Genomic DNA, 26,979 nt, shown 5'->3' on the forward strand with positions numbered 1-26,979 from the left:
AGTTGATCAGGTCGGGGCTGGCTGAAGGACCCAGGGAATGGGCACTGCTGCTTGCCCTCCCACGCCCTGCTGAGTTCAGCATCAAAGGGAAGAGGGGACCGAACGCAAGAGGCTCCGGCCAAACCCTGCGAGGCCTAACTAAAGCGGGGTGCAAATGCACTACTACACCCCCTCTGCGTCTGCCCTGCTCAGAGGGGTTCAGGCCCCCTGAGAGCTGTGGGCCATCTCTGCACTGCCCCCCAGCAGCCTTGGGGTCCCCCCATCCTCTCTGCAAAAGGGGAGCCCCCACAGCTGCTCTCCTGTGCACCCCAGAGCCGTGGCTGGGGCATCCCTAGGACCGCTTCATCCCCCGCTGACAGTAGCATGCAGAGCGGGGGCAGAAAGGCAGGGCAGGCATCAATACGGGGCGCAGGGTGGGCTGGCCATGCAACCCCCAGGCTCCCTGGAGAAGAAAGCAGACTGGGTTCACCCTCAGCATCCCATGGGAAGAGCAAAAAGGCAGGAGCAAAACTCCCCCTGCGTCCTGCAGCTTGGGAGAGGGAGCGAGGTGCTGCTGGGGACGTGCCCAGCCCGGGTCCCACGGCACACATGGCAGCAGCTGGACGAGGGAGGGGAGAGGGTGCTGGTAGGAGCGACCCAAGGACCGGGCTGCGATGCAGCGGCTCACCTCTCCAGGGCCAGAGCTCCAGACCAGACCCACCTCGGCAGCTTCAAGGGGGCAGAGGAACAGGTTTCAGCAGGGCTGTCGCTGTCCGAACAATGCTTCCTTGGTCAGGAGGGTCCCAGGAGGCCTGGAAAACAGAGATCCCAGGCCAGGTGCCAGGAAAAATGATCAGGAGACAAAGCTTTGGGAGACAGCTTGTGGCTTGTGGCCAGCTAGCCTAGGGCGGGACATCCCAGGGCATCCTTAGGGGTTGTGGGGCAGGTAAGGACTCCCGTCCGAGGCTTTAAACATCCTCCCAGGAGCCTGCAATTGGACACGGCCCACCCCGCGGCACGGCTGGGGCGCAAATGGCAGCCTTGAGCCAATCTCTGCTCCAAGCCAGGGCTCTGCCCTTGATACCCAGCCCGAGCCTGGCATCATGCCTCCGTGCTGGTGCCGAGCCCTGCTAAGCGAGAGCAAGGTGGATGATGAAGCCGGGCTCTGGGGATGGCACCGGCTATGGGAAAGGCAGCAGATAATATTGAGGAGCTGATGATTTACATGCTCAGTGGAGCAAGGCAGAGACACCTCTGCAGAGCCTCGAGACCGCCACATGCAGCACGGAGCCTGGCTGCTGCAGCAGCCAAGGCAATGGTCTCCTCAGCCCCCAGCTACCATGGGCATTACTGGCAAGGCAGGATGTTGGGCCAGGTGTGTGGGAAGAGAAAAAGTGGCCTATTTACCCAGCACGCAGGCCGCAGCAAACGGCTCCTGGACCGCAGAGGCCTGTTCACACATGGAGCGAGCCTTGGAAAATAGAGCTCTCTTGGACTTCCCAGCAAAGCTTCACCTGGCCTGATGGATGCTAAGATGTTTGAACCATGGGTGTGGGAGACCCAGGGCGGTGTCTTTGCTCCTGCTTTTTTCCCTTGGAGTCCAGGGCAGATGTGCATCAGCTAGGACCTTTCCAGCCAGGTTCATTTGCAATTGCCCTCCTGCTTCCAAAAAATGCTTCTTCCAGCTCCACCCCACCGACAAGCGTGGCCTCTGTATCAGGTGCATTAAGAAAGGCGCGGCAGGCTAGTGTTTCTCCCCACGCCCAGCAAACAGGCTGGCCTCGCTCCCCACCTCCGAGCCATGGGCCTGCCCTGCTGTCCACGTGGGGTCAAAACCTTTGTGTCAGGGGCAGAGATCCGTGGGAGGATTTTGCCAATTAAAACACGGGCCCTGCGTTCACTCCCGCGGCCCTACCTGCCCTCTCGGAGAGGCTGCGGCTGCTCCAGCTAGCACATACCAGGTCCCTTGACTTCTGGCTTGGGAAACGTGAGAGATTTTTAGTTCTGTCACCAGATTAGTCGAGAGTCATTTATAGCCCAACTCATAAGTGGCCTGACACACAAAGGGAGCCAATTAACCTCCAGGAGTCAGCTGGTAAGAGGCCGAGGTAGAGAGAAAGTTATGCGATTTCTCTTGTGCCTGGCTGCCACTGTTCGTGCAGGCAGTGGCTCATTAGCTGAGAGATGAAAGAGGAATGGGAACATGTTTCCCTTGGCATGGGGGCAGCACTCCCTTTGCTGCTGGCGTGCTCGAGCAGCTGCCCTCGTGGCTAACTGCAAGCCGGCCGGCGTCAGGGGCTCATCTACGTGGGCTCTGAGCAGCACGTCCCACCGATTGCTCCTGCATCCCATGCAGCAAAGCAACAAGGAGGCAGGGGAGCTGCACATGCATTTTGGGGCATCTCTTACCACATGTCTGCCACCCATTGCCCAACAGGACTCTCGACACCAGTCAGATGTGTCCCCCGTGCCCGCCGCTGAGGGCATCTCTCTCATCCCCTATCCTATATATGCCAAGTGGCATTTTACTCCGTGCCCCTTCTCCAGGGGCTGAGCTGGGATGCGGGCCAGCCTGCTGCATCCTGCGTGGGTGCCTATGTAGCGCAGATGCACCATATCCCAGCAATCGGCCTGACTGGCAACACGCTCAGCTGCATAAGCATCAAGTGCAGGAGTGCTGGCTGTCCCCCGCCGCCTGCGGCATTGCAGGACTCGTGAAACCCACTGGTGACAGCCCCTCAGCTGGGTTGAATGGGCATGAAGTCAACCGTCCAGTGGTGGATCCGGCCCTGGGAGAGCAGAGCAAATCCCAGTGGGCGTTTCACCCAAGCAGTGCTACTCACTTATTGAGGTGACACGACTCCCCGGCTGCGGCTCCCTTCCCTTGGTGCTAAGATGCCCCTTGCTGGGAGGTCAACAGGAAATGGGATGTATTGTTCCCAGCGGCAGGTTTAAGGATACTCCTTGCCCCTTTCCCTTCTGGCTGGTTTTGCAGATATTGAGTCTCGTCCCACTTGAAGCCTGTGGCTCGTGGGTGGAGGGTTATCAAGCTGACCAAAGCCGATCGCTGCTCATGGCAAGATGATTTCTGCAGGGTCCAGCTCATGGGTGTGAAGCTTCTGAGATGCTTTTCATCCCAGCAAGATCTAAAGGGATGTGGGGGAAGCTCGAGTTTGCCAGGATCTGTCCTCATCCAGGTCCCCAGCTGGGCTGGGCTTGGTTTGCATAGCAGCATTGATTATCATCGGCAGTCCCTCACAGTCCAGGATGATTGTCTCCCGCGATTGTCTTATCTGGAGATGGCTGATGAGGCTGATCCGGGATCGACAGACTGCTGCAGCTCAGGCACGTGTTTCCACGCGGGGTGGGCAGCTCTGGGTTTTTGACCTGGTCTGCGATGCACTGCTTCTGCGGCTCCTGCTTTTCTGTTGTCATCGTGAGGTTTCAAAGCGCTCTCGCTCCATTTGGGGCAGTCCCAGATGATAGTCGCATTGCATTTTTTTCCAGTTGGCCTTGAGGACATCCTGGAAGTGCTTTCTCTGCCCTCTTGTGCGTGCGCCTCGACTGAGCTGGGAGAATAAAACATGCTTTGGGAGTCTGGAGCCAGACATCTGCATGATGTGGCCGGCCCAGCGAAGTTGATGTTGGATGATCAGTGCCTTGCTGCTTGTGGCGTTTGCTTGCAAGAGGACGCTACCCTCGGTGCAGCATTGACATCGGCTGTTCCAGCAGTGCAGGCAATAGGGGAAATGGGATGCTGAGTTTCCGCCAGGGAGGGGAAAGCCATTTGCACAGTCACATTTGTCACACTTCCCGACTGTGCCAAGCTAAGACTTTCCTGAGCTGACAGCAGTGTTGTTGCTCAGCTCCCATTTCAGCCCCGATGCTAGCAGCAGGGAAGAGCCCCAGGGCTTGTCTGCTGTTAAAACTACCTAGCACATGTGCACAAGGGGTTGCAGTAAGGCAGGGGGAAGGAGCTAAAAGTTCACAAGTTTCTGTGGCTCCCTTGCTACCGGTCCAGATCCACATCAGTCTGGATAAAAGGTGTGGGAAACATCTCGGAGCAGCTGAAAAATCTCCCTCCCTCCTGAAGACAGGGGCAGGACAAGTGCTAACCCTCAGCCTGCCTTGTCCAAAACGTGCCTGGGGCTCATTCCAGCCCCCCCAGTTGATGTGCAACTTAGACATGTACAGCTTGGTACTCCGTCTCCCTTAAACCAGGAGCTTGGACAGAGGGTTCAGGTGCATGGAGTGAGATCTGATTTGCACTTTTTTCCCCGACCTTCGGGGCTGAATCCATCTCAGCACCTCTCCCTGGAGTCCAAGGGTGTTCCTAGGATGGAAGCGGTGGTCTCCATCCAGCTGTGGACAGATGTTCAGATCACGACAGCCACCCCAACCGTTACACCCCCTGCCACCCCTCCATTTTCACTTTGCATCCAAGCAGCCAACAAGGGTTGAATGTGCATCGGCGCTGAGCAACTTTCTCACTCTTTAAGATTACCAGCAGCGACTTCAGGGGCACTGGCAAGAAATCCCCAGATGGAGATGGCTGGACAAGGCTGGAGGTTAAGGGAGTGGGTCGCTGCCCGAGCGTCACCTGTGTTTTGGAGAGCAAGAGAAGTTCAGCAGCATCCATCCAGGACCATGCGCTAGTTCAAGGACAATTCTGGACGACACGGAAAAGGCCTGTGTTACTACCCCGCGCCATTCACGGGCTAAGGGATAAATTAATACACACATTCTTGTGCTACAAAAGGTGCAGTCATTTGAATCAAAATCAATTTATTCTTCATGGTTATCTTCCAATGCATAGTACTGATCGTCTCCCCAGTTACATCAGAAATTGGGTCAGAAAGAAACCAAGAAAAAAAAAAATACAAAACCAAACATAATACACTATGTGTCTCAGAAGGTCTAAGGCACAAGAGAATCCAGCAGGCAGCGTCTGGAAAGCTTTAATTTTATTTGTCTAAAATACAAACGTCCTTCTCGTGTTAGTAACTTCAATATGATAGGCCTGATGCACCCAAGAAAAAGGATGCAATAGCTACAGAATTCAAAATACTGAAGGTATTTTTCTGGAAAGAAATTTATTCTGTTGTTCTACGCATTAGATATAACATTGAATCAAATTTCAGTTCATCGTAATTTCTTTACATCAGAGCCTTTAAAGATTGGGACTAATAAACTGGTACTTGAAAAGTCTTTAAAGGACACTCCTATGAATGTGTAGATAGGGTCCATAAAAAACATAACCAAGAATTTTATACACTTTATTAAAAGATCAAAAAATAAACAATAACAATATAGAAGTAACATACTAAAATGAGTAGCATTATGCACAGGTCTAAAGCACATACAAGCACTACAGCAATATAATGTGGCAAAAAGAAAAATAAATTCAAAGCGTACACCCTGTTGGTAGCAGTTGAGGGAATGAACTCTTGTGTTTTGGAGCTAAATTTTGCATTCGCCTAAGTCTGCCTGGATCTGTTGATGATATTTTAATTTGTTACAACTCCACAGGGTTAACGGTGTTGTTGGTTTTTGACATCTAAAACTACTTCATGAAATTAAGTTGATATCTGTCTAGTATTTCCCTTATTTTATGTTTTACCAGAAATGTCTATGAAAATAAGAATGTGCTTCCAATATCTACTTTACACAGTATAGTAATATTAATGTTTTATTTATTTAAATTAAAAATTGTCAATTGACGAGAACGTTCTCTTCTCGATTTTAGTGATTGCCTAAAATACATTTCTCTATTTATTACAAAACTGGTGATCTATTGTCAGGCGGTATAAAGAATGGGTTTGGGGGGGCGGGGGAAGGTTGCTTGTTCTGTTTTCATGATTTAAAATGATGTTAAAAAAAAAAAAAAGCTAATTCAAAAAAAAAAAAAAAAAATCCCATCATCCAATCAAAGAATGGTCTTGTCATCCCCTCATCTGCTAGGATACAAAAGCCATGGCAACAAAATCATTTGGCTTCCACCACTATCAAATAGCATCTGTGTACAGTAATAAAGAACTGGAACCTTGTAATTCTGTGTCAGGTAATTCTCTCTGTTGTGTGTTTGGAAAAAATAACTTAGTTTTATTTAATAGTTGCGTTATTTTTGCATGTTTAAGTATCTCATTGGAGAGGCATATACAGTTTCTTTTTTGATGATGGAGAGTGTGACAGTAAAGATCACTAGCAAAGATTTCAGCGGTGTTGGTCGTGACGCCGGGGCCTGCTCTCATCCTAACGGAAAAGAGCTTCCCCGGCTGCGATTCACTTCAGATAGTGCAAAATATCTTCCTTTAACCATCCCACAAATGAGAAGGAGCTCAGTCGTACAAACACCAAGCAGAGCCCCCAGGGGCACGCACTTCTGCAATGGAAAGCATGACCCAGGCGACGACCATGCCCACCAAAGAGCCAGTCTCTCCCAAATGTTTTATCCCGGTGGGATAAATCCAGCCCTTAGTTATACCCATGCCAGCCTAGCGCGGCTCTGAGCCCCGAGCCCGCCAAACCACGGGGGCACCTCACCTGCTTAGGGCTGGGCAGGTGCACGAGTCGCTTGGTGCACGGGGGTTGCACGAGGGCACCAGCTGGCCCGGTGACTCTCCGGCGGCAATGAGAGCCTTGAAGGCTGATGTGGCATTTCTTAGTCAGGTGAAGACCCCATCACTGCACCCCCAGGAGGGAAGGTGCTTGTGGGGCAGAGGTGGAGAGGGGGAGATATAAAAACTAATCAGGCATTGCCATGTGGCAGCGCTGACCGGAGACGTTCGGGCTCAACGGGACCCAGCCATCTCATTTTGTGATTGGTGCTGCTCCTTGAAATGCTTTTTGGGGGGTTGATTTAGTCAGGTCTAATTAAAAACAGATGCCCTCCCACTGACCCAATGGGCAGAGGTCTCTCAGCAAGGAGAGGCCGAAGCACGTGCATTCGGGTACCGTGCCCAGCCCCGAGAAGGGAACAAGCAGGACGACACCAGGGAGAGGCACCAAGACATTCCCCTCTGCTTGGCCCAGCCACCGATGGCAGAAAAACGACATGTCCAAGCAGAAGCCTTCTACTGACAACTGACTGCTTGACCTGGAAAACGATGCATTTGCCGTTTGCCCAGGTGGTGCGAGGCTTTGCTTTGAGCTCTTACCAGCCGGCTGAGCTGGGAGTGGGGTCCTGCTATGCTGACAGCCTGCTCCCCACCCCAGAGACATCAAGGGGAGCTTCGGTGCAGGGTCCCATTCACGGATACCTGCCGAGCCATCGGATTTCTGCATGCTCGGCCTTGATTAAGAATAATAGGGATGGAAAATAGCAACCCGATCGGCAGGCAGTTGGCAACCTCTGCCCAGCCTCTTGGACACTGCCCCTCGCTGCTGCTGCCCTGCTGTTCTGCAAGCACAGGTGAAGAGAGGAGTGGGAGTGCACTCCTTCAAGGGACAAGACTCCCTGGCATGTAGCCATGCCCAGCTGTACTGGGTTTTGATGGTGGCAATGACCAAAAGAGATTGGGGAGGAGAGATGGGGCGGGTGGTTTGGCACACCAAAGAACCCGTGCGCATGCAAGTGCAAGGGGAGAAGAGTGGGATATAGAAAAGCCTCGTTCCCAGGACCCCCCTCGCCCACCTCTATGAGAGTCCATCACTCGCACTCATCTGGACCCTGCACAGACGGATACCCAGACCGAGCCCCGAGGGGTCGGTCCCGCCGGGAACCTGCTGCAGCGGCTGGGCTCTGAAGTGATTAGAGAAGATTTCTTGTGCGCTCTCCAACTACCTTTCCCCCCACGGAGGCAGCTGAGAAGATGATGCTGAGCTGCCGTCCATGAGGACAGCACAGGGCATCGGCTCAGCCAAGGACCAGGGGGACATTTTGCAAGAGCAGAGCTGCCCTGGGGCTCAGGAGCACGTCTGGGGACTTCCCCAGCCTCTCCTTGAAGCCCTGTCAAAAGGCAACGGGCCAACAGCAGGGCAGCAGCCAGCGTCCGTGGTCCTGCATTCAAACCCGGCAGGCAAACGGTGACCCGTCCACCCCCGAGCTGGCCTAGCCGGACTCCCGTCAGCACAACAGGACCCTTCCCCGCGATCAGCGTCTCCTGCTCGTTAGCACAAACGCCAAGGCAGTTCCAGCAGCAGGAAGCGAATGACCCGGCGCCGTCTCAGCACTCACCTTGCCGCGACCCACCGGCTCTCTCTCCGATTTCACACGCTGCGTGGATACAAGCACAGCAACTGGCTGCCCTTCGGTTTCCCACTCATTAAAACACTTCCTGGGATCATACCCACCTACGGCAGCTAAAAACTGCACGGGCCAGAAACGGGACTAAGTGCTAGCAGCAACATACAGCCGCGGCCGCTTCAGGGAGGACGCGCGCGCTTATCAAAGGCATGATCTGGAGCGCGTTTGAGAACGTAAGCTGATACCAAAGCAATTAAAATCTTTGCTAGTGACCTTACTCATTAATTAAGTACTGTTTCCCATTTTCTGTGCTGCAGGTTGAAGCTGACCTGTTATCAGTCTGCTGTATAGTAAGCTATGGCAAACTACAAAGCTTTTACAACAGCAAAGCAACATCATGCTTTCAGATAAGTTTTATAGCAAAAAACTCCTCCTTTTTCAAAGCCTTAGTAATACCTATCTCTTTTACAAACTTTTCCTGTATTATTACAGACTTTTTATATTCAAAATAAGTTCCAAGGATTTCTTTCGTGGACTATGTACATAAGTGCAAAAAAGGTGTGTCTCACACATTCGTACACTAACTGAATCAGTTTAACTGCAGCATATTTGTATCTTCAACACTGTTACGGGGTCATTCCACAATATTTTTCTTATGTACAGTTTTTGCTAATATAAATTAGTATTAAAATATCCATATGTTATTATTTAGCCCTGATTTTAACATAATCATGTGAGCATTCGATTTCAGGAAAAAAAAAAAAAATTGCAGGCAGAGCTACAGTACTTAACCCGGTTAATTTTGAATACACACAATGCTAATAACCATGAAATGAAATAAAGACCAGTTAATATATTGTAAATGCAGGCTGTTTTGTTTCAAAAGCTAAAATACTGTGGAATAACCCTAGCCACACAACAATTTCTACAAGCTATAAAACCTGACTCTAAATCCATGTGTTGTAAACTTCTTGACTGAAAAAGTGACATAAAGACACAAATTCAGCTTTCACATGGGACTTTGGGATTTTAAAAATATTCAATCATATCTTTATCTGACAGTATCGAACTGTACCTTTAACAAGCTCATACTGTTACACATCACTTTTAATTTACATGTGAAAATTTCACAAATAATGTATACAAAGGTAGCCATGTTGTAGTTTTGTTGCCATAGCAACAACAACTTAATATAATTAGTTAACAATGAATCTATCATTGTAGGAGTTACATACAAAGTTAATTTTGTTCTTAAACTGTAAACTATACAAACTAGTTATGGACTGTATTCTATACCTTATCATGCTTCAGTGTTGGTTTAGAATATAACTAAATGGGTTGAATACATGTATTAAAAATCTTAATCTTTCTCTAACTCTCCTTCAAAATTAAATTCATTAGTTACTAAAGATATCAAAAAAAGCAATAATGAAAACCTTAAAAACTAATGGTAAAGAAATGAAAATCGATGACATGAATTAACGCGTTGATGCCTTTCGAACAATGTGTCGGAACTATATTTACATTTGCATCAGGCTATCAACTAATTTGTTTTTTAAAGTTATTACAGTCTTTAACATACAGTATATACTCTAAGGCCTTCACCAGGCACGTGGTAAAATCAGGTCAATAGCAAACTAAATCCATTCAACAGGAATGGGAAATTAGATTTTCCTCATAAATTTCACCTTTTTTTTTTTTGTCTTTTTTTTTTCCTCAATCTTCGTGTGTGTGAAATGTACAAGGGATAAAAAAACATGAGGACTCCAGTTTCTCAATCATTCTGTGTACTCGCACGTCCTACAGCCTGTGCTACTGCGGCGCGGAGGAATACGGGAGGGTGGCACCACGCTCGCCGCCTCCGTCTGACCGGGTGCAACCGGCAACAGTCACGTATTCCCGGGCGTTGCTCTGTTAACGTTTGTGCAGTGGAAGTCATTTTCACTGGACTCTACCTGGCGTCCTTGCAGCGGGCCGTCTGTCGAGAGCACCCCGCTACGGGAAGGGAGAGCGTCCCGCCAGCCACCGACGGAGCGCGAAGTTCCCGTTTCTGCGGAGCGCCGACTCGGCCAGGCCGCGCCGTCCGTTCGTGAACACCCCGAGCGCAGCGCGACACGACACTTATGGCAAAGAGAAAAGTGCTTCAGAGCGTTCAGGAAGGGAGCGGAGCCGGCGGCTGGGAGGTAACGATTTCTATCGCATCTATCGCCGATGCAAAAATACAAAGTCAAAAATCATCAGCTAGAAATCTCCAACTCAAAAACATGGTTGATTGTGAAATCATGTTTCCAATTACTAAAAACACTATACTTAACAAAATCTTAATCTTAATAGTTTTATGAATCCATTTTATTTTAAATCCCTCTTTTATTGTCTGCTTATGTTACAGTTTAGTAGTAGTATTTTTTTTTCTTCTTATTGAAACTACTAACAACTTTTTTTTTTTTTTTTTTTGAAAATGATCCATCTCAGCTTTCATTTTCCCTCTGCATGACCCGTTTTATCCAAGTTTCAGCATTTCTTGCATATTGTTTGCATAAGGCTGAGAGAAATGGACAAAGAGAAATAACTTTGGATAAATAAAAAATATAGGTTCATGGAAAGTGGGAAGCTTATAAAAATGTCACTAAAATAATATTGATTTAAACAAACTTACATACATCTCTTGTCAAATAAAGGATGAAATCCATGCTTTCATGACATTTATTTAGAGTCACTAACGAGCTTGGTGACTTTGTAATAGAATGCATCTATTTAGGAAATTTATAGTCTGGCGACTGGTTTTCTTTCTTGAACAAAGAAAATTAGATCAAGTCATTGCACAACTAGTTTAAATAGTGCTACCTCAAAATGGCATTTTTGCCGAGATTGTTTTGAATTTGGTGAAGTTTTAGTGCTTCAAGCTTTTCTTTCCTTAAACTCATTTACAAATGAACTCTAAATTTGCCAGCAATATAAAAACTGTTGTGGCACCTAATATAACTACCCTGAACATCCCTCATTGGACCTCTTTACTAAAAAATAATCCTTAAATGTTTTTTTTTTTTCTTTTCAGTGCTTTAAATGTGACGTGAAAACAGCTGTATTCTAGGTTTACATTCTATGTACATCTATGCCAGATGTTTAAGTAGTTAAATAAAATAGGAGGTTACATCAAAGTGTCAAGATATACAAAAATCCATTTAGCACTGAAAAAGTTCCAACCTCCTTTAACTCATAAAGCCATTCAAGCTTGAACGCATCCTTCCTGGCTTCAGAAGATCAGGTCTGTTCTTTGTTGAGGCACTGGCACATGTTGTGCAAAACCCATTTTGATACACAAATAATTTCAAACAGGAAGTACTCAAATCCACTTTTTCCACTAACAATGTTATGATTCTGGGAAACAGAAACTCGGTGGTTAAAAAGAACAGGTACGCCGTGGCCAAAAGACACAGGAGTGGCTTATTTCAGGCAATATTGTGTATGCTTCGAATGCTTCAATACATACGGACACGAGCAAATGTCAACACATGAGGTTTAGCGGCTACTGTCCTCTGTCCCTCAAACCCCCCGATCCCGAACCCGGTGCTGCACGTGGGGAGCTGCCGTGGACTCGGGACCCGACCGCTGGGCTCTGCACAGCCCTGGGGTGATAAGGAGCCCGTCAGGCTCCCCACGTCCCAGCTGGAAGGCCACGCAGACGGTGGCCTGCACAGAGGCACGTCAGCTGTCCCTAACACGCACCTGCCCCGGGCCTCCTTCCTCGTTCACGTTTGCAAATGCCTACCGAGGGGACAGGGACGGGGCGGGGGAAAGTCCACGACACGGATGGCAGGTGTCAAGACGAGGATACAAGGCAGCTGTCAGCTCCTATAATGCTCTTGGACTGCCAGGGGAGTGCAGGGGGGACGGTCTGCAGGCTCAGGATGGTGAAAGCCCGATCCTGGGATCTCTCAGCTCTGCTCCCCTCGGTGGAGCATGCCGGGGTGACTTTCTGCCCAGCCTTTACCCTCCCAAAATAAGGGCAGGCTGCATCGTCCTCCAAGGGGAAGCCCGAGCTCTGGCCTGCAGCATCCAACATCTTAGAAAGCCAACTCACAACTCTCATCCTAAGCTTGGCATGATCACAGCAAGGTTATCACTGTCCTGGGACCTCCCTCATCCCATCTCACTGTCCAGGATCACCCGTTCTTTCTACTCGCCTCTCCTGGCCTTCCCTTAACCATTCTCCTCTCTGTCCTTGCTGCTTCCACGTTTCAGCTGATTCAGGCCAAGTCCATCTCTGGTGTCCCTCCACCGAGGTTGGTGAAGCTGTGCTAGAGATGAATTCAGCTCTCGTCTCCCCCGTAGCCAAGCCACCACCTTTTCCTAGCAGTACGGGGAGTCGGCAACTCAGCAGCATGACGGCCCGTGCGGTGCAGACGGTGGGGTAGGAAATCAGTAATTTTGCTCAGTTCAATGGGGAACGGGGGTATTGGCAATTAGCCCTTGCTGTGTGACCACTGTCGGTCTTGATCAAGCAGAGTGGTCATCTGCTGATCCAGGGAAGGATATATTTTGGGAGGGGTTGGAAAATCTGGGCATGGTGAGCTGATAGGTTTGCATTTTCCTTTTTTTCTTCTTCTTTGCAGGTCTGTTTTAACGGTCCAGAGCTCTTGGGAAACATCCCTGCCTCAAGGACACGTTACCGGCACATGCCGATGGAAAGCCGCGGAAAAACTGCCCAAAATTCAGGGTGGGGATTTTGCAATGCAGTTTTGCACGCTGCCGTTTGTGGTCTCGCCTTCCACGGGCAGAGCCGGGGGCTTTTAATTTGCATATCAGAAAATGGACATTTGCCGTGGCCAGCCTGGGCTCACTGCGACGGGGTGGGGTCTGTGGGTGACTCAGGTGTTTGGTCCTTTTGGCTGGGAATGCAACTTCGCGTTTGTCCCGCCGTCTCCCACGTTTGCCCGGGTTTTTGACTGCACCACTGAAGTCGGGAGGAAGATCGTGCGGCACTTGCTGCTGCGGATGGCACTTGGCTGAGCAACAAAACTTCAGGTTTCCTTACTGTCCACAATCTGAGGACATCTCCGCCCCGTAGCTGATACCTAACCGCTATATTGAACGTGTTTTGCTTCCTTTTCTGACCATCAAAGTTTCCTCTTCGGGAAACCAGAATCAGCTCGCTTGACTGGACCCCTGACCTGAGCTAAACCGACAGCTGTCCCTCCATAGTGCCGGAACAGAAAATTTTGGGGACTCTTTCCAAAGGCAAATTTTCACTTGTAAAAGGAGCCGTTTAAAACGAGCCACTTCAGTTGATTTAAAAGCAGCCAAAATATGGAAAAGATCCGAACATTCGTGTGTCGTGTTTTTCAAGCACGTTATTCCTGTTTCCCACTATAACATTTTTAGTTTAAAAAAACCCCATAAAACCTACAGTATATGAAAACTTAAGACGTAACAATAATGAAAAAAATGGTATTGAGTATACTTGATAATGATGTACACTTTAAAACAAATCAATAGACTATGATGTAAACAAAACAGTAAGATAACACTTTAAAAACGAGACAAACATTTATCCATCGATAGTATACAGTAAACCAACAGTCCACTGTGCAGATGCACTTATCATGATGGTAGTCATAAAATGATTAAATGTGTTAAAGTAATGTGTTATAAAAGTCTATTATAATTTTCTACTTGTATATCTCATATAACAGAGCGCTGTTTGTTAATTGTTTCTATAGTGCTTTTTTTTTCTTTTTTTTTTTGACATTCCCATTGATCAGTTTTTGGTTAACATGTAGGCTGCAACAGGCTTACTGTAGAGGTGGTAGAGGACGAAAGGAGGGAAGAGGGGATATATACAGAAAGGCCATGTGCAGTTCCCCACTGAGAAGTCCTAGTACTCCGTAATTTTACTGTTCACAATTTCAACGTGGTCGGCTGGAGGAGGAACAAAAACAAGGAGTGAGAAACTGGAAATCAAAACACGTCATGCTTTTCTGTTCTCTTTATAACTTCCACCGAGCTACGAAGACACGGTGCACACGCGCTTTCTGCCAGCGTGGGGAGGAGAAGACGCAATGTTTTGTTCGCTCGATGCTCTGATTGCAAGTGAAACGGCTAATACTTTGGGCTTTGTGCTTTCAACGGGCTCCAGAAACGCTGACAAAATGATCTGCAGCCGAAGCCTGTGAAAGAGCGAGGGGGCTGACACGAGTCTTGTTTCAGAGATGAGGCGGTCATGGGCTCCATTGTGCAAGCCGTGCTAGTCTCCTACCGAATTTAATGAGCGCTGCGGATGCTTGGCAAATCTGGTTACAAGGGACATACCACAAGCCACGGAGGGAAGTGCGATGGGAGACAACATTAGAGTCAGGCCTGCTTTGAAAATCCCTCCTGGAAAGCTTTGGCCCTACAGCCTTGCGGTGCCTGCCTGACCCGGAGCGTGGGCATACGTCCACCTCGGGAGGAGAAGCCTGTTTAGGTGCATTGGGTGCTTGGGTGAACTATCCTTCACATCCACCTGCACTTCAGGGCAGTGTCACCTCCTTTGCAACGCTGGTGAATCCTACTTATCTAGCCATGCACAGAGCTGCAAGCATTTCAGTGATCCCCTGCACTTCTCTGCTTGTGCACGCTCGGGAGAGCGAGCCTTGCTTATTTGGTATCCAGGTGGTAGCTGCATTGGTCTCGAGGCAAAGGGAATCAAAATTCGTGGACGAGATGATCTCTTATTAGACCGACTAGACATTTGCAAACAAACTCTTGTCTTTCTTTGCAAATATCTAGTTGGTCTAATAAAAGATATCGCCTCTTCCGCGAGTTTTGATGCCTTTTGTTTATGCTTTCCGAGCAGACCAGGAGGCCCTTTTGCTCCCCTCGAGCTGTGAGAGCTTTCCTGAGCAAGGATGGATCAAGAACCTGCTTCAGCCCTTCCCTCAGTACTGCTCAGTACTGCTCAGTACTGATGGCACAAGTCTGGGAACACTGAAAAATGAGCAAAAGGAAGCAAATTAAAAAAAAAAGAGGCATACTGAAAAAAAAAAGAGAACATTCAAGTTAATGCTGAGGATTTTTGAGAAGGAAGTGCAGTTCTCCCTCAATGCAAACGAACTCGCACCAGGTGGGACCTGCCATATTGCACACGTGACTGTGTCGGGTGTTTCAAAACTGCAACGTGCAACATCGTTGCCAAGGCGGAGATCGTGGCCACGAGGCAGGCGCTAACGGGGATGTGCAGACCTGATTAGCGCGCCATCCACATCTAGAGCAGTTTACTTAAATGAGCAGAAATAAGGGGCATGAGTTCACGCCAGCTCTTTAAGAACGGCTTTCCAAATTCATTTCTAGCGCTTAGACAGAAGCATTTCCTTTCATATTTGACCTCAGCAAAATAATAATAAAAAAAAGAATCATATATCGGCACATGAAATAACTTCCATCAGCCCAGTCTGTTGACCCCTTTCCTTTTTAATTAACTGAGCTGTTCTTTAAGTCTCTCAGTGTTATAAGCACAGTGAGGAACTGAAAACCCATTGGGATTTTCTCTCACAAATATCTGCCGGTACATACAAGTTGCAGAAAGTGAGAACAGGAGCTCCGACTGTGAAGCTATATCACGCAAATCCAGACAAAGGCCAGCGTCCTTTGCTACTGCCCGCAGCTTTCAGGCCGAACTTTATAGCGAACAAGAAGATTTATATAACCCCAAGACGGGCCAAGTCCTGGGCTGGGGTAAATCTGCCCAGCTGCACTGAAACCAGGAGAGCAAGGCTGGCTGACAGCACCTGACGATGCACGGTCCTGCTTACCCAAGTAAAGGAATTACGCTCCTAGCAGCAACCCAACACTTACTTACACTTTTTATCTGGCTCCTGCTGGCAAAATACTCTCTCCTGAACAGCACAGACCCCAGAGCATAATTTTGGGGCCGTACTCTGGAATTTGCTAGGTCGTTGGGAACGGTCCAGGTCGAGAGCAGCAGCGGGGAGCGTGGGGGTTTCACACCAGAAAGCAGGTGTTTTAGACGATGCACAAACAGCCGTTTGCCATGAACCCTAGGCGCGGACCTTCCCCCTGCCCCTCGGCCGGCGAAGGGGTAGGTCGAAGCCGCCCATTGAGAAGACAAAGTGCCTTGCTACAAAGACATCAACAGCAGATATCAAAATGGAAAAAAAAACTTACTGTTCTATTGGAAACTTCTACATCTGAGAGACAAACATGCTGCTGCTCAGTTCATCTACTGATAACTGGGATATCTATGGCAAAGAAAACAGATCCCATTAAAACGTTTCCCTGGGAACATTCCAGTCATTCTCTCCTCGGCGCTTGTTTAAGGTTAGTCAACGCACATAATCCCCGGGAAAGCAGGATTTTAGAGGGCGCGGACCATTCCCAGGATCTCTCTCTTTTTACAGGCATAAATAGCAATGCAGTCACATCGTTATTGATGCCCGGCGGTGTACATGGTGATTGTACTTGGGAGTCCAACTCCATAGACTGTAAGGCAGAGAAATGCCCTGTAAATTGCCAGTTGGGAAGAAGGGGTATCCCTTTTGCAAGCCACGCGTAGCCATACAGTAACGCAGCCCCGCAGTGAGTGCTTCACAGTGACCGGTCCATTATTAGCAGGCCCGTTGCACCTGAAACTACAAAAAAGGCTGAGAAGAAGCACAGCAATACCAACTGCAGGTAGCAAAGCATTTGCAACAGGCCAATTTGATCCCAGTCCCCCTTTAGGCAAAATTCCCATTGCTTCCCTTAAAACCTCGTCTCCGCCTGAAGGGTGAAGACTCCAGGACTCGCCCTCTGAAATGATCAGGGTACCGTATGGCCATCGGTGTGCTGTGGAGCAAAGTGATACCCGCTTTTCCTGGGGGTGGCTCTGAACTCGAGCCCAGTGAGGCACTAAATAAAAATGCCGACATTATAATTGGAAAAAGACCCCAGAACATTGCCCAAATCTCTACTCTGGCCTAATACGGAGAAGTTTGTGGTTTATGAAATATCAGGAAGCATTCCTAGAATCAAGATTGCGCGTATACAGTTCAGGACTGGTGTGGAAGCAGCAATCACGGTTTAATACCTAGCAAGCAATGTTTTGGATGGGATCGTACCTAGGCAAACATGCATGAAATCCTTTCAATTCATGGCACTGGCGAAACAGCATCGTCTATACAAACTATAGACACCGAGTACCGGAGGGATGGATGATGCGCTCCTGGTTCAAAGAAGCCTGAACTCTGCCCTCCTTTCCGTTAGGATCCAGTCTTGGTTTTTCCCTTCCGCTTTCCAGGACGTGCCAAAATACCGTGGGAAAGCGCGGTATTTCTGGCCGGGATGGAAAGCAGAACGGCTGCCAATCTGGTACGTCTTTCCGCGCGAGTTTTGCAGCCCCGTTTTGGACGTGAACTCGAACTCCGGATCACCCATCCCCGGGTGACTCGAGCGCCGCCCGGCGCGACGAGCCGATGCCCCCGCACCAATCCCAAAAGTATGCATGCTGCCTTGCTGGCGGCCCGATCCCGGGCAGGGTGGAGTGCCTTGCGGGAGACGCCGAGCGCCCTCCGCCCCTCGAGAAGACGGGGGGAGGCGGAGGGGCTCGGGACCCGGCGCGAGATGCTCCGCGCCCCGCAGGATCCGGCCGGCGTACCGTTTTTCTAGCTCTGCACACGTGAAAGAAAGCTATTGAAAGGGCAAACCTGATTGGCCGTAGCTGTTGCAGCGAAGGGGACGCTGGTGGCAGGTGTTGTTGCTGCAGACACAGTGGTGGGCGTAGCACCGTGCATCATGGGCACTTTCAGTAGGGAACCATGGAAGCGACATACGGGAGGGTGGAGCGTTTATGTAACCATGGCAACATGTGGTGGATTTTTGGGGGCGTGGCAGGTATCACAGCAACAAGCCATGTGACATCGTCATGAAGGAGACACCGGGGCACAGCATGCAATCACAGTGCAAAGCAAGACAGCGTTGGAAAAAAACAAAAAAAGAAAAAAAAAAAAAAGAAAAGAAAAACAAAAACGACCCCCACTGGGTAACGAAGGGGAGAAGCCAATTACAATTGTAATTAAGGAAAAAACTAAAACATTCTCAACACTTAGTACATTTATAAGCAGAACAATGATGTATTAGACTCCGAGGGCCAAATTTCCAAAGGGGGGTGGGGTGGGGTGGGGAGAGGGCAGGGTTTGCTAGCAAAAGCCCACATCAGCGTGCCCCCGTGGGGAGTTAAGACACACAGCCAAGTGCACGGTCTTGGGTGGACCCACATTGGCAAGCGCGCCCGCCCCCCCGGCTTTGAAAGTTTGCCCCCCCAACTCATGACTTCAAAGTACATGGTGCACGTCGGAGCAAATCGCCCGACAAGACATAGCCGTCACGGCATGGCATTACAGCTACGACCCCCACTGGGTAACATGGCTAGCAGCGGCAACATCCCCCCCCCCGGGAAATGCCTTCTCTCGCCTCCTGACAACAAGGGCCTTCTCCTCAGTACAGTACAGAGTTGCTGGCACTGGGCATGCGTAACGGGTCGCCTGACGTACAAATTCACCATGTTTTCTTTTCTGTGCAATGCTAGAGGATTTTGCAAAAACTCCCTCTGGGGTCGGGGAGGCCGGGGGCGGGGGTGCTGGGAATAATAATAGTAATAATCAATTCCAAACGGTGACAATGCAACTAAACAGAACGAGTGCCAGAAACGATCTACGGACAACCGTGACACACAGCAGAGCTCTGTCGTCTTCCCGGCAGACTAGAGACGCTTGGCTTGGATACAAGGCAGCGGTTAGAAAAGGAAGCACTACCAACCCATGCACTTGCATGCCAGGGGACAGCGCTCTGGGAGGGGAAGGGAGGCGTCCCGCTCCTGGGGGCTTTACAAGGAGCATCCCTTGCAAGTGCCTGGGATGAGGAGAAGAGCACGGGAGTCTTCTCCCCCCTCCAGACGCGTTAGCATCAGCAGGAGTTCGAGGGGTTGCAGAACAGAGCCCTCTGCCCCAGCCCTAGCTTGGCCTGGGGATGCTCTGGGGGGCCCAAAGTCCACTCAGAGAAGCATGCAGGAATTAATCTCGAGAGCCACGAGGTCCTGCTCCTGCTCCTAGCTGTTGGCAGCCCCTCTATTCACAAGCAGCGAGCAGGCTCGTGTATAGGACTCGGTGTCATAACCTAGCAGCGTGCCAGTCTCCATCCATTTTAGGATTCCAGCTTTCCGCTTCCCAGTTGCAACTGGTACAGGAGAACTGGAATGCGCTGGTCTAGCTTCCTCTCAGAAGGGAACCCGCCTTTAACCTGCCCCGCTCTGCCCACCTCCTGCAAATGGGGGAACTCGGTGAGGGGTTTCCAGAGCAGCGGCTGCCCCTGCCTAGGGCCTGGCACTCGGGATGTGTGCGGTTACCCACTGTTTTTGTACGCTTGTCCTGAGCCCCTCTTTTCTGCACGGGGTCCAGGCCTGCTGTGCTGCAACCACGGCACGGCTCTTGTTGCCTACAAAGCAGGCAGCTCATTTCCTCCGCAGCAAAGCCAGGTTTTCAGCTGGTGCAACGCAGCCTGGCTCGGTGGCCTGCCAACTCACACCAGCTGAGGGGATGACCCTAAGGATCTCTTATGGTAGGAAAATATGCCTGAAAAGGAGATTAGCCTTTTAAAGGATAAATGATCCTCAGAAGCATGACTAACATCCAGCTTGTAACACGCTGCACGCCTGACATAAAAGAGCCAGGAAGCCTCCCACTGCTCTTCCCTTGTTCTGCGCGACTGAATTGGGTTGCAAAGATCCTTGCGTGCAAGATCTTTGCCTCTGCAACAGAACGGACGGGGTGGGCACTTCTGGCTGGGGCTTGCTCTTGTTAGTCACATAAATCACTGCACTGCACAGAAATTAAAAGGACACAACCATTTGAGCCTTCAAGACACAGCGGATCATCAGTCACACCACTCAGCCACCCGAGTTCTCACGGACGCGCAGCAACTCGCTGTCTCTTTCAAGTTAGGAAAAGTTGAGAAGTTTGTGTAGAAAAACCTACCAACGCTTGCAGTGGGTGTCATGCACAGTACTGACCCTGCACACCATGCAGTGAAGCGTGGAAAGATGAACAAAAGGGATATTTCATTAGTGAAGCTTTAGTGTTAGAAATAACTTTAACTCAAAGCAGGTACTTTCTTTGCAGCATTCATTACCTTGCACATGCAAAACAGATCCTGCATATTCATACATCATTATTTTTACACTGAGATCTAAGGTCACAGCAAACCAAAATAATTCTTGGCTTCTTGGGCAGAGAATATATGTTTCCCTCTCTACCCCCCACCAGCAGCTAATGAGGGGCTCCACTGTGAGGAACAGAGCCGGGTCGGATAATTTGGTATCAAGCAGGCTGATTTCTCTGCGTGGGAGGGGATCTCAGCTCAAGACACGCAAACCGACGGCGTCTGATGCTGCGGTGTCACGACCGCAAGACCTGCGGGTCTGCTTGCCTTCGAACAAACTTTTCAAAAGGAATTTACTCAGGCAGCAGGTGTTGTGGTTTCCAAGTCTCTGCTTGAAGCTGAAAGAGGCAGTTTGGTCTTGAAATAGTCCCAGTCGTGATACGACCTCAGACGGAAGCAGCAGCCTTCCCCAAAGGAGACAACCGTGCGACCGAACTGGGAAAAACTCCTTCTGAAGCAAACGTTTATCTGGCCTGCCCCTGCCCCGAAGGGTGGAGAAGGGTCTTTGCAGCCCCGAGGGAACCTGCATTTCCCAGCCTCACCTTTGGGGCAGAAGAAAACCATCCCGTTTATTTTGGGGTGGGTGGTTAGGTCTGAAGCAAGTGAAGCGGTGCTACAAACATGGGATTTGAGGGTGTGGAGTGGACAAAAGCTGGATTGACAGCTAGTCTGCATCAGATTTTGGTTAGTGCGTCCTCTGCAGAACAGGCATAAGCAGCCAGGCACAGCAAATGGGTTTCGGGATCCTCAGTCCTGGCCGAGGAGAGACGTCTTTAGGGTCCGACCACGCTGACCCCCCAGGAGGGGAAGCATGTCCTTTGGCATCTACCGGAGCCACGCACGCGCCTTCGCTCCGCCTGCGGGACACGAGCAGCGGCCGAATGGGAAGAACATGCCTCGGCGTGCACGGGATAGCTATGCCCTCCTTTGCCAACACCTGTGGGGATGCGCGAGGCGGGGGCTTGGCTCCTGGATGACGGGTTTTAGGCTCAACTGTCCTGCAGAGGAGATGATCTGGCTGCCAGGGTCTCTCTTGCCTCTGGCCACGGACATGATCGGGCCCGCTCTGCCTCAACTGAAAAGGTGCTGACTCAGGGAAGGATTTCTGCTTATATTCCAAGCAAATCTCATTTAACGAGCAAACGAGGCGTTCAACATTAAAAAAAAAAAAAAAATTAGAAACCAGGCAGCGATTTCTAAGCGATGCTTCAGCAAGGGAATAATGACATCGCCAGGAGTCTGCAGACTCCAGAAAATTCCTCAATCAGCCATCGATAATACCTACGATGCCGAGCAGATTTCCGTTTTTCATTTGACTGCCCTGAATACATGTTAATTGGCTAGTTAGCAATCCTCCCCCCGAGTCAATAGTCCTATTTGTGTCTGAATTACTGAACTGCATCTTTCAATTTTGTTCTGAGACCTGAAAGGCACAAGAAAAGCCTGGGAGTGAAATTGCTTTTTAAAAGCTTGGGCTATCACACCGGCAAGAGAGAAGCATATGTCTTTAAGGATGGGTGCAATTTGCATTTTATTAAAAACCAGCCGTTTCCTCTCTGGACGTCGCGGTGGCTGGAGCGTCCGGGTCACAGAGACGCCGTCACGAGGACCAGGCACCTGCTGCTTTAAAGAGGACGGGCTCCTTTGCCGTGGCGGGGCGTTAAATATGTCAAAGCACGTGCACGACAGCGCTACCCAAGAGTCAAGGAATTAATTTGGGATTAACCAATTGAACCGTAACGAGGAGAAACAGGAAGCGTGAATTTGAGAAACAGGTGGGCTATTTCCTTAGTCTGATTACCCAAAGGGGGTGGGAAGCTCGAGAAGGTATATCTTTAAAAGCAAGCAGCTTTGAATAGTTGCTGGTGACAAACATTAAGTGGTGACGTGTCTACAGGAGCAGACCGCGCCGCTGCTTTGGACGTATCCTGCGACCGGCTCTTACAGGTCTGCTCCGTAACTCTTATCTCCGTATCGGAAAAGACCCGAGAAGCAACGGGGAAAACGCACCGAGAGACTTACCTGTCGGGATAAACGTAGGCTGTTGCAACTGCATGTTGGCTAGAGCCTGTTGGTAGTGGAAAACGCTCGGGTTAAAGACTGTGGTGGCACCATTGTTTTTTTCAAGTGCTGGCCTCTTTGGTAAAGGTTGAAGTGCACCAGGTGGCAGGGCCTGCGGACGAGGGAGTCGTTAAAGGCGAGTAGCAAAACCAAGGAAACCCAAGTTAGACAAAGCATGCAATAAATAATATGGAGTCAGGCCTGCCAATCACCTGCAACTGGGTCAACTTAGCAAGACAGGAAAGAGCAGCTAATCACGGTGAAAGAGTAGGTGAAGTCACAGGGTCACTAGATAAGCAGTTAGTAAAGGCGGAAAGAGAGAGAGAGTCCAAAAAACAGGAGCGCTAGGAATGCTACGGAAGCTTTTCAATAGCACCGATTTATGCGTGTCGGAAAAGGAAGGGGTTTCACCTGGGCCGGGCCCGACAAAAAAAGCGGCGGCAGGCAACAAGCATTTTAAAAGCATCCGCTCGCAGCAGCAGAGTCGACTCTTTCAAATGAGAAGATCAGCAAAAGCAACGAATGCAACAGAAAAAACCCCCACGAGGTGCTTGCTAACGTGGCTCGTTTAAAGACCTGCCTGCCTGCCTGGGCATCAGTGTGCTGGTACGTGCGGTGACGAAATGGGACCTGCTCTCAGCTACAGGCGTGAGATTACACACTTTTCTTCCTAGAGACACTGAGCCGTATAGCCAAGAGTGGGCTCAACTCTCCTCTGGCCTACAACAGCGTTACACAGCGTAACCCCGGACTTCCTCCTGCTTTGCAAGAAGCCAGGAGTATTTCCCAATTGCTTGCTCTTCGCTTCCAGGAGCAAATCTGGTCTCTGCAGGGGTGGATCTTCCTACCCAGCAAACCTCCTCCTTTTGTTCGGTCACGCTGCCGGCGCCCCTAGACAGTCAAACCTGTTTCTTGATCAGCGGTGGGAGCAAGCTTTAACTGGGCTCAGGAACTTTTCTCGGGACGTTACTCATCCTTCGTAAAGCATGTCTCAACAGCCAAGCAGTCCGTCGAGCTTGAGGAGCGCTGCGAATGATTTGCAGCTCTCTGCCGTACCCAGATGGAGATGGCATTCGCTCTTTTTTTTTTTTTTTTTTAATATGGTGAACAAGAAAAGATCCCTTTTAATTATGTTTTGCAATCCCCTCGCACGTAAGCGCCCCATGGACTGCAGTAGGATTTATACCCGCGAAGGGCATGCAGGATCATGGCTGCCTCGCTGTATAATGGGTCAGATAGCAAAGCAATGGCTGACAAGTCGGCTTATCTGCTTCAACCACTCCTCTGCCTTCAAATGAATGCCAGCAAAAGTTAGGCCACACAAGGAGCTTTAACTAACGAAGGGTTCAGGCTACACACAGAGTACCCTTAGGGAAGTACGCACGGAAAGTAGCTTATAAAATGTCATGGATGGAAACGCACAATAGAGCGCCATTCAAAACTTGTAATAGTTGGTCACTGTCAAGAAACAGGTTTCACTTCAGTTTTAAGCTGCTCTAGGAGACTGCTCATCTCAGAAATGTTAAGCGAGTTTCCTCCGGGCTGAATGCTACTGTATTGCATTTTGGTTTTGATATCATCAATTGGAAAGAAGCACTTCCACGTGCAAAACCTGCCCGCTGATGCGCACGGCTCCCAGAGACGCTAGCATGTGCTGGGGCCAGACCCGCTCATCTCCAGACGGCGCCTGCTCCGGTTGAGAGACTGGCAGCAATTATGCTTCGACCGGACTTGTCAAACGTGGGTCCTGACACTTCGGTGCCTAAATCCAAATGCGGAGAACCTAATGCAGCAGCCCAGTTTCCAGAGACGCTGCTGCCAATGGCTTCACGTTTTCACTAGTGGCTCTATCACAAGACAGCTTTCTCCCTGGAGCCTCGCTGCAACGTCCAGCATATCGCGCAGCATCTCTCTCACCCTTTCTTTGTAGACAAGTCACTTTTTGCGTCCGTGCAAGGGGCCGTGCACACCAGTGTGCTCGGCTGGTGTAGCTCTCCTCCTTTCAGAGGTGCTGCACCAGCGTGTTACTCATGCACATCCACACACAGATCTCACTACAATGGAAACTCCCTTTCACTGATACTTCCAACCCCCAGAAGAGGAAATAACTAGAGTGAATCATAGCAAATGAGGGTTGGGAGGGGCCTCTGGAGGTCACATCTATCCAACCCCCTGCTCCAAGCAGGACCAGCCCCAGCTACATCATCCCAGCCAAGGCTTTGTCTACCTGGGGCTTAAACACCTCCAAGGATGGAGATCCCACCACCTCTCTGGGTAACCTGTTCCAGTGCTTCACCACTCTCCTAGTGAGAAAGTTTTTCCAAATATCCAACCTCAACTTCCCTTGCTGCAGCTTGCGCCCATTGCTCCTTCTGTCATCTCCCTCCACCGAGACCAGCCCAGCTCCATCCTCTTTGCAGCCCCCCTGCAGGGAGGTGAAGGCTGCTATTCAATCCCCCTCCGTCTTCTCTTCTCCAGACTAAATCAGCCCAGCTCCCTCAGCCTCTCCTCATAAAGCAAAGCTTGCTGTGTGCAGGCAGGGCATGTGGGGCACTATTGCTGTCCTGTTGGCAGCTGGTGGCTGTCAGGAGCAGGGAGGGCATCCCTGCGGCACTGCTTATAGCTAGGCTGGATCCAAGCAGCACAGCAGGGGCAAGCAGAGGGGGTGGGATAAGGGCTACGAGACCTCCTGTTGCAATGCCGGGCTCTTCACAAAGAGCAGGCCACATCCCAAGCAGCGCAGCGAGGAGCATTTCAGCATCCAGCGGCCACACCGGTGCAATGCAAGAGTGAGAGCCCTGCCAGCTGTGTGTGGTCGGTGTCTCCCCCCTGACCGTGGGACACCTGCACCTGCATTAGGTCTCCAGGGGAAGGGGAGCACGGGCAGGAGAAGCCCGGATCCCTGTCTCTTAGGTGCTAGGGGACCAGGAATCCCTGTCGCTAAAAGCTCCGAACTGGAGCAGGTAAAGGAAAACCCCAGACCACAAACACTGCGGGCTCATTTGGCTGACTCCCCTTGGGGAGCTGCTTAACTCAAATCTCCAGGAGATGGAGGTGGGAGCTGCTGCTGTCCTGGCCCTCCCTGGCTTGCAGGTGGGAAAGAGAGCCTCCCTGCTGTCCCAGAGGTCCCTTTCCTGAGCACCCTGGAGGGCTGTCGGCCTGAGCAGGGACCGTGACTTTGCTCCGAGGACAGCTGAGAATCTGAGCGGACCCATCAGTGCATCCTGGCATGCATGACACGGATGCCCCAGCCCCAGGATTCAACCTTCCACGGGGAATCTTTCACCCAGGCCTGAAATGCAGCCACTTCTGGGGTGAAACGTTGCTTTACCGGCACGTAGCAAGGCAGCAACAGCGCACAGGCAAGTTTAACAGGCCAGAGTTAAGAGACATGCTGACCAAACTGGAGCTCAGATGGACAAGTCGCTCAGGACTGGGTCTCATGAGAAGTGGGACCAGGTCTTTAAAGTCTCAAGGGCTCCTGACCTGGGTTTCCAATGCTCGCTGCGAGGGGTTGCTTCTACCAGAACCCCTTCTCCTGGCCTCGAGTGCCGATGCAGAGAGGACAGCATCGCCTCCACGTCACGGCAGAGCTCGAGAGCCTCTGGGCACCTCCAGTGCCGATCCCGGCTGCAGGACATGCTGCTTTGCACAGACACCGGTGCTGTTGTGCCGATAGGGAAAGTCAAGCCTGATGCTGCCTGTCCTGTACTGCTGCTCGGGGGCCGTGGCATGGCCCCGATACTGCAACTGCGTGCCCCTGACAGCTGCGCCTTTAAACCCAAACTCCAAGTCTTTCAAAGCCCCTGAAAGGACCTTGCCCCCTAAAATTACACAACCACTGCTGGAGGACTCACTGCAGAGAGGGTTTAGATAAACAGGCTCACATCCCAGATACTAGAAAGGCTGAACAAACAGCTTTCGAGGGCAGTGACCTCAATACCTCCCCCCACTGGGAAGGGGACTATGAGACTGGAGGTGATGAACAACACACAGGAGGAAGAGGAGGACCAGCGCATGCTGCGAAGGGCCAGGGAGGCGCCTCCTGCCAGGGGGACTGAGTGGAGTGGCCCCCGTTGCAACAGGTTGAATGCATGCCCCGCGTGTCGAGCCCTGGGCTCTCTGTGCCCGTCCTGCCCTCTTTCCTTGCAGCAGCTGGGTTTCTGGGACGCTGCAGGTCTCGCCCATCGCCTGTTCTGGGAGATCTGGAAGGAACTTTTCTATTTGAGCCCCCAAAATGCAGAGGCCGGGTGAGTCTTTCTGCTGTCCTTGCAGCATTGTGGAAACACCATTAGGGAGACCTGAGCATGCAGCAGGCCTGGGGGTCTCCTGCTGCATCCTGAGCCTTGAGGTCATTGGAGATGGTGGGTCCCCTCTGCCCACCCCCAGGGTCGGTTTGAGGAGATTTGCTTCGAGTTGTGGCTCATACAGTGGGAGCCCCGCATAAACTCCCAACACGTCCCACTGCTTAAGTGCATCTCTGTGCCTATGCGCCGTCATCACGTGCGCGTGCAGTTTGAAATCTGAGCTCTGTCGATCTGGACGGGATCCCCCCTTCCCGAGGG

The 26,979-nt window shown here is 50.5% G+C and overlaps 1 protein-coding gene across 14 annotated transcripts in view; it reads right to left on the reverse strand.

The window, feature by feature from the left end:
• Positions 1–4,739: 4,739 nt before the first annotated feature.
• The window catches only part of MBNL3 (muscleblind like splicing regulator 3), a 94,435-nt gene continuing 72,195 nt past the window's right edge, over positions 4,740–26,979 (reverse strand). For 7 of the 14 annotated variants that reach the window (XM_025205034.1, XM_006024453.3, XM_025205039.1 and 4 more), the window contains 5 exons: positions 22,376–22,526; positions 20,170–20,205; positions 17,845–17,939; positions 16,328–16,401; positions 4,740–14,083 (listed from right to left, as the gene is read on the reverse strand). In XM_025205034.1, coding sequence (XP_025060819.1) covers positions 16,345–16,401; positions 17,845–17,939; positions 20,170–20,205; positions 22,376–22,526 — 339 coding nt within the window. In that variant the 3' untranslated portion in view covers positions 4,740–14,083; positions 16,328–16,344. The remainder of the gene's footprint in view (positions 14,084–16,327; positions 16,402–17,844; positions 17,940–20,169; positions 20,206–22,375; positions 22,527–26,979) is intronic. The other 7 variants (XM_025205040.1, XM_006024454.3, XR_003094253.1 and 4 more) reach the window with 5 other exon arrangements.

This window comes from Alligator sinensis, unplaced genomic scaffold, assembly GCF_000455745.1.
Source record: "Alligator sinensis unplaced genomic scaffold, ASM45574v1 scaffold1059_1, whole genome shotgun sequence".
In the NCBI taxonomy this organism is placed as follows: domain Eukaryota; kingdom Metazoa; phylum Chordata; order Crocodylia; family Alligatoridae; genus Alligator; species Alligator sinensis.